Genomic DNA, 7,752 nt, shown 5'->3' on the forward strand with positions numbered 1-7,752 from the left:
ATGACCCGTCCGGTGGCTCCGGATAATCTAGATCAGGTTTGGAAAGTGTATGTAGACGGGAGCTCTACAAAGAACGGCTGTGGTGCAGGTGTAATCTACGAGTCTCCTGAAAGGGACAGATTTGAGTATGCACTACGCTTCAAGTTTTAGGCTTCTAATAATGAGGCGGAATATGAAGCCCTGCTAGCCGGCATCCGTATGTGTAAGGCGGCAGGGGCCATGAAAATTGACGCCTACTCTGATTCACAATTGGTCGTTACCCAGTATGAGGGAAAATATGAGGCAACTCATCCGGCTATGATCAAATATCTTCAGGCAGTCAAGAGAAGAGGCTGGGGCACTTGAGGAATTCCGTCTGAATCAAGTGCCTAGGTCGGAAAATAACAAGGCGGATGCGTTGTCAAAACTGGCATCTTCCGCCTGCCATGATACGCCTCGGTCAGTCTTTAGGGAAATACTTGAAAAATAAGCATCTATGAACATCCCATTGGAATTCTGGACCGAAGCTCTACCTGGATGGATGGCATCCGGGACTACCTTTTAGACGGTACGCTTCCTGATTCGCCATAGGAGGCAGCCGTCCTGAAGAAGCGAGCTGCAAGCTTCTAGTTGAGAAACGGAGAACTCTTCAAGGCAGGGTTTCTGAAGCCCCTGTTGAAGTGTGTCACCCTAGAAAAGGGGAAGGAAGTTCTCGAAGACTTGCACGCGTGATTCTGCGCCTTCCACATAGGCGGCAGGTCCCTAGCCATCAGAGCCAGATGACATTATTTTTGGCCCAGTCTTGAGGCAGACGCCAGAAATGTGACAAGTGCCAAAAATTTGGCAAACTTATTCACCGCCCGGCTATTGATCTGACGGTCATCCACAGCCCAATCCCATTTGCAAAATGGGGCATGGACATTTTAGGTCCTTACACGCCTGCTCCAAGCGGAAAGCGCTACATCTTGGTGGCTCTGTATTATTTCACCAAGTGGGTGGAGGCTGAGGCGGTTAAGAACATCAAGACCTTATAAGTAATTTCCTTCATCTGGAAGAACATTATCATCCGGTATGGGGTACCTATGTCTATGGTGTTTGATAATGGTCCTCAGTTTGAGATGCCTCAGATCAAAACTTGGTTGGGAGATCAAGGGATCTCAAGCTATTTTGCATCAGTAGGCCGACCCCAAGCAAACGGCCAAGTTGAAGCCTTCAACAAACTAATCTCAGACGACATTAAAAAGAAAATTGAAAGAGCCGGTGGCTTGTGGGCAGAAGAGTTAATCCATGTCCTATGGGCCATCCGGACAACAGCAAAGGGGGCAACCGGTGAAACCCCATTTCTCATGGTTTACGGTGCTGAAGTCGTCTTGCCCATTTAACATTACAAGCCGACTCTTAAAGTCATGCTATATGATGAAGAGGCAAACTGGGAAGCAATGCGCCTGACATTGGATTCACTCCCAGAACGCAGGGGCAATGCCGCCTTGCGTTATGAGATTTACCGTTTGAGAATGACTAGAGCCTACAACAAGAAAGTACACAAGCGTCCCTTGAAATTTGACGACTTAGTGTTACGGAAAATGGAGGCAACCGGTAGGGCCAATGAGATGGGAAAGCTGACTCCAAATTGGGAAGGCCCCTACCGGATCTATGATGAAGTAAGAGACGACACCTACCGCCTGGAAACTCCAGACGGCAGGCGCCTGCCTAGAACTTGGAATGTAGACAATTTGAAAAAGTACTACTTCTGAGAATGTAAGGTTTTTGTAAACAGTGAGTCAATTAATGAGAATCCAGACTTTGTTTACAAAATTGTTTTGTTTTTCCGCCTGGGTAATACTCAGACGGATTCTTCATTTAACTAACTAAGTTTGAATCTTTGTAAAGGTTATAATTGGTTGACCGCCTGGGTAATATTCAGATGGATCCTTTGTTTATTTTACTAAGTTTGATACTTGGTATGACTTAATAATTGCCTGTCCGCCTGGGTAATTATCCAGACGGACTTTTTGTTTAACTAACTAAGTTCGATACTTAATGTTATTCAATAACGTTCGGCCAATGCTCCGATTAAAAACTAAGCACAAAAACGCTTAGTTGCTATACAACCGGTCTCAAACAAGACCAAAGGCTAAAATGGTCGGATGGTTACTTATTTTATAAAACCGCATGTCCCAATCTGGACAAAGGCGTCCGGCGACACCCCTCCGGGTGCAATCATCGCTGAGAACAGACTATTCGTCGATCCTACGTACCTATGCAGACGGAAAAAATTGAACGACCGAATTGGTCAACTCATAGCCGTCTGACCAGAATGATCTATGAAGAACGGATGCCCCTAGGCATCAGTTGGTCACCGGCTGAAGTTCTCCCTTAGGTTATTTATTCCAAAGTTGCATTTTCTATCCCAATTGGGGAAAGAGACTTGTGCAATGGCTGTGCAATCTCTACCAAGACGTGAAAAACCGTTTGGGTAGTGACTTGAACTCCTGTTGGTGTACGACTGTGCACTTAGTTTAGGGCAATCACTACAGTGATTGATTGACTTGCAAACGTATCATGCTCTTTGCAGCATCAGACGTTCCCAAGTCAATCAACCAACTCCATTTGAAACCAACCACACAGCCGTCCAGGGGCAAGGACAGCCGACTTTTGATAAGTTAGGCAAAAATCAAGATTATACGCAAAAATGCAAAAATTGAAATCCAATGATCAAAACCGACTCACTCGGTGCATTCATTAAAAGTCCACCCAACCAAACGGTTGTAGTGGATCAAATATTAATCGGACCCCGTCCGGGAGAAAAGAGAAATTGTTAATTAACCCGGCTCCTCAGCCGGTAAATACAAGAATACTCAGCACGCAGGCCGGAAAAGCAAAGTTATTGGCATACTGTCGCAGATTAAAGAAAAAAAAAAAAAAAAAAAAAAAGAGAAGAGTTGGCATTATGCCACTGAAAAATCACTTCTGGCCTACAGGAGGCTCCTCCTGGTCCTCTTCCTCATCATCTGAAGGAAGCTCAAGCGCGGGAAGCTCAGTGTTGGCGTTAGCCCAGGCGTCAAAGGACTCAGGCTCTGGCTCACCTTTCTCTCTCAAGTACACCACGTCCTCGGCGTACTTGTGAGCCAGTGCCCAGATGCCATAATCCTTGTCTAGGTACAAGGCAGCCCAGGCGATCTTCATGCGGGCATCATTGTCAGCATCGCTCTCAGCAACCAGGCGGTTTTGCTCCGCCTCTAGAGTTGCTGCAAAGTTTATTTGAGCCTGAGCAGCCTCCTTCTCCAGCTTCTCAACCTTGGTCTTCAAGTTGGTGTTCTCTTTAGAAGCACCTTGCAATGTGCCAAGGTCTGCCTGGGCCTTTTTGAGCGCCTCCTCAAACTTCTCGAGGCTCTCCTCCGCCTTTTTCTTGGCTTCCTCCGCCCCCTTCTGAGCCGTCTCAACGTCGCTCACCCGCTGGTTAGCCGTTTTCATATCCGCCTCCAGCTGCTGGATTTTTGACGCCTATGTCATTATGATTGCTTTAGTTTCAAGTTCATTTACGATAGTGGAGTATAAAGCAACATTATCAGCGTCTATGGAGGACTTCTTGGCCCTTTTTACCTCTTCCCGTTTGCGGGGATAAGGACGCTTGAGCCCGTCTACCCGCAGCATAGCTTGTTAAAAAGCATATCAAGTAAGTATTGCAGGCGGAGTAAAGCACTTGGAAAAAATTGTTAAGTTTCTTACCTCAGCCAGAAGGGACAAGATTCATTCCAGGTTGAATGTCTCTATCCCAGTGATAGTTCTCTTGTCCTTCTTGCTCACCGCCTCTAGCATGGCTTTAGCATGCTTCTGGACGTCTGGCCAGTGGGGAGATTGATCTACACCATAATCAATAGGTGATGAGTGCGAAATTAAGGCAGCACCTATCTGTTTCCGACCGTATGAGGATGACGTCTATTGGGAGTGGGATTTCACTCGCAAAGGCCACCCCAGCTCAGGCGGGGATTCAAATGGGTTCTTACCTTCAGAGCCAGCCAAGCAGGAGCTGCTTGCAGGCGTGGTGAACCCCCGGTTGCTGATAGGGGGTTGACGAGGTCGTGGCCCAGGCTGCCGCCTACCCTCTCGTTTTGCCCCCCTATCCGCATCTGTTGGTTCCCGGCTGAGGCGCCAGGAGTTAAGGCGGAGGCGGATTTTTTGGTCATGTTAAGAGTGGAGGTGGGTTCCTCCCTGGCCCGTTTGAGGTTTTTCTCTAACGTCTTTCCTACCTCTCCCCCTTGTGAAAATAATCAAGTTAAAGTTAGCATCTGGAGAAAGTAATCTTCGAGGCCAATCTAAGAAAGGGTCAAACGTTTTTTACCTTGGCCTTGACTGCGGCCGCATGTTTTTCCGCAAGCTCCTTGCGGATGACTGCAGAGGACCGCTTGGGTGTCTTCTCCGTCTGCAACATGCTTAAAGCTACTTCTGCAAAAAAGAAAAAGATTGGTTAATATATCATCAAGCAATTCTGATACAAAAGTACTACAGGCGGATGTGAACTTAGGCGCATACGTTTGGTAAACATGTGTCCTAGCCCGCAGGCGGCTAAGAAACACTCGTCCCTGAACCAGGCACTCTTTGGGATCCAGTTCTTGGGGACTTTTATTGTTTCCCCGGTTGACTAGGTCGCGTCTGTGAGGCCGAAAAAGTCTGCCTCAATGATTTTGTCAAAATCCTCATCCGGGATCCGGGGAAGAGCACACTTCCGGCCCATTAGGTCGGGCTTCTTATTGTACTGGCGGAACTCTTAGTTCTCCCGCCTGCTGGGAGTTGACATCAGGTAGAACCTGTGCTTCCAGCCGTCGAACTTAGAGACCTTGTCCAAGGTCATCATGTATTGGGGATACGTGGTTAAAGTGTACCACGCCCTCTAACAGCCTGGGCTTCGGCTAAGATAATGCATCTTAGCAAAAGCCTCTCAGCCGGAATGGAGCCCCTGAAGTTCGCAAGCGGCAAAATACCCCAAGATATTTGCCCAAGAATTTGGGGTAAGTTTCCAGACTCCGAGGCCGTAGCCTCTCAAGATTGCCTTCACAACCTGGTGAAGGGGAAAGCGAAGACCGGCCTTGAACGCCGCCTCATAACAGCCGAAGTAGCTGTTGGCGTTCTGCTGATCGTCTTCCTAGGCGATGGTACCGTCCTCAGGCGGTACTCTGATTTCGTACCCTTCTCCTAATGGGTGCATTTGTTTAAACCTCTTCAAATTCTCCTCCATTTGAACCCTGTGCTTGGCTGAGACGTGAATTTTGAAGGGGTCGTCCTTCTCGCTCCACTTCTTCCTCTCCACCTCCTCACTATCCTCAAGCGGTGGCAAGTCGTCACTGCTCTCAGAAGTGGAGGCGGAGCTGTCGCTCTCCGTCTCCTCCTCATTTTGTGGCAAAAGAGCTGAGACGGCTTCATCGCCGCCTTGGTCGCACTCTTCCAAAAAGGAATCTGCGGGAGTTGAAGGGGCACGCGGAGGGGATCTCTCCAGATCCGTCTAGTTTCTCTGACCAGACGTTTCTCCCTCAAGCGTTTGGCCGCCTGAGCCCTTGCTTCTGTAGTCTGGATCGGGGGCCGTCTGCATATTCCGAGCCATTGTGTCCTGCACAGACACATAAATGGTCGAAATCCAAGCCAAAGGGTGGTCCCAACACCCCGAGACGGCGCTCCCAGTCCTAGACTCAGTCGTCCCTGGTGACCGGCTTGACTCTAACCTAGGTTGTGCCGTGTGTGTTGGTGATGCATCCATTTATTGCAAGAACTATGTACAAGCGGTGAAACAAGAAAAAGAGCTGAGAGAGGCAGAGACGGTACCTTTAGATTTGAGATATGAAGATAGACGGGTCCGGCTGGGTTGACGAGGAACGAGCTTTCTTGCTAGCGCTTGACTCAAACGGATGACTTCTGCTCTCTCAAAGTTGTCTCTCTAGAAAATTTTTGTAAACGTACAAAATTATGAGGGTAAACGGCTATATATATAGGGTAAATGCGGGGGCATTCCCGTAATTTACTCGGAAGGCGAACGGTTACTCTTTGGTAGGAGTCGACTGCTCTTTCTACGTTGTGAGGATCCTCCACGGGGATCCTCTGCTCTTGAATAATTTGTTGCATCAATGCAACCATTTCCTCCTTTTAGGCGGCGTAATCAGGAAATAGAGTTACGGGCGGCCCGCGCCGGGGCCTCTTCTTTGGTCTTGCCTCCTCTGGCGGACCACCTGGCTGCCCATCCTCATCGCCAGGAATCAGATACGGATTCTCAAAGGATCCCGGTGGGGTACTGGACCCCCCGGGTATTCCCCCTGAACCAGATGGATAAAATTGCGCATATGCTTGCGACAACTCGTCCATAAAGAGATAGCCAAGCGCATATGCTAGCCTATATCCGAAGAGATATAGAAAAGCATATGTAAAAACTTGGAGGCTCATGGGGAGCCTCCTAAAAGCCCAATAAAAAATAAAAAATTCGTGTAAAAGTTGGTAATTCTACTTTCTAATAGTGTCGTTAGTTCCGCAACTCTGGGAGAAAATTCCATTGTTTAAATATAGATATGCAGAATTAACAGATAAGGCCGCCTGTTCATCAACATAAATAGGTATTTGGAAAACAAAAAAAAGTTCCCGTCCCTATTTGGGACGTGGTAATAAAAAAAGTAAAAGAACCTAGAAGGTGACCGATAGGTATAAAATCATTCTGATGGTCATATTTTAAAACTTCCTTGGCCGTGTAGAACATGTATTAGAATTATGTCATTCTTACAAGTGATCACCCATCCAGGATTGGAAGAAGTGTTATATGAAGACTTCGAGATCAAATAGAATATGTTTCTTTCCATTCCTCGTGAGCCACTTATTTCTCCGAAACACGAGATCAAAGTGATTTTATTCCTTTTTCCAAATAAGTCGGCAACTTTACACCATTGGGATAGTTCGAATAAACTAGAGTACATATAGGATACACCTGTGTGGAAACCTTTTCTCAAGATATCTTCCAAACTCTTGGGATCCTTGCGTTGGATGTTGTTCCCCCGGTGTGAAAGCAGTTTATTTTGTAGTTTTAGAATTCTGCTGATCCCAAGTACTCCATACCTATCATTGCATATTAGAATATAGAAAGTAATAAAGAAGAGGCACAACCAGAAGAATTGTGTGAAATAAGTAAATTGATCCAGTTGAGGCATAAGAATGTTTGATTTTCAGTGATTCTCTCCAGACAGCTTCACTCTGTCAAGCCTCTAGATTTGGTGGTGAAAGTATGTATAGGCGGTTGGTTGTTGACCAACAACGGAATAGGACAGGGCGTTTTGAACCATATACGATTGTTGCTGGAAGTAGCCTCGGAACAAAATTATGTTGCTTGCTGGGCCCTTATATGTTGGGAGATAGTCGATTAGTCTACTTTTCAAAATGTGAGTTTGACACGCTTTATAGGTTATAGACCCTAATCTGGGAGCCAAAAGCTATATTTAACGCATTTGGAGAGCCTCTGGGGAGCAATAGAGATTTTAATCAACACGTAATCGTGAGGCGGGGCAAACTAGTAATTGCTAAATATGAAATCATGCCAAATATTCTAAATTGGATAGAAGGGGAGCCCCACCCTTCAACCATTTAAGGAGCGCACACTGCTTTCTTCCTTTCTTTTTACTCCTTAACCTTCGGCAACTACATACCTTCTGATTTTAGGTTCTGATAAAGAGATTGTTGAGACGGAGGTGGAGTTTGGGTTTGCCGGTTCTCATACAACGCTCTTTTAGGGTAGGTTGAATCCTA

General features: G+C 46.7%; 1 protein-coding gene across 1 annotated transcript; it reads right to left on the bottom strand.

The window, feature by feature from the left end:
* Nucleotides 1-6,581: 6,581 nt before the first annotated feature.
* On the bottom strand, nucleotides 6,582-7,272 carry LOC145630616 (Plant mitochondrial ATPase, F0 complex, subunit 8 protein). Its single transcript, XM_081682843.1, has one exon. It carries the CDS (start codon nucleotides 7,158-7,160, stop codon nucleotides 6,681-6,683), a length of 480 nt encoding a protein of 159 aa, XP_081538969.1. The 5' UTR covers nucleotides 7,161-7,272; the 3' UTR covers nucleotides 6,582-6,680.
* Between the last annotated feature and the right edge of the window lie 480 nt (nucleotides 7,273-7,752).

Source organism: Chenopodium album, chromosome 5 (genome assembly GCF_948465745.1).
Source record: "Chenopodium album chromosome 5, dcCheAlbu1.1, whole genome shotgun sequence".
NCBI classification, from domain to species: Eukaryota; Viridiplantae; Streptophyta; class Magnoliopsida; order Caryophyllales; family Amaranthaceae; genus Chenopodium; species Chenopodium album.

Bases quoted from the DNA above. Each gene is read 5' to 3' on its own strand.
- LOC145630616 (XM_081682843.1), bottom strand. From the start codon at position 7,160: ATGCCTCAACTGGATCAATTTACTTATTTCACACAATTCTTCTGGTTG.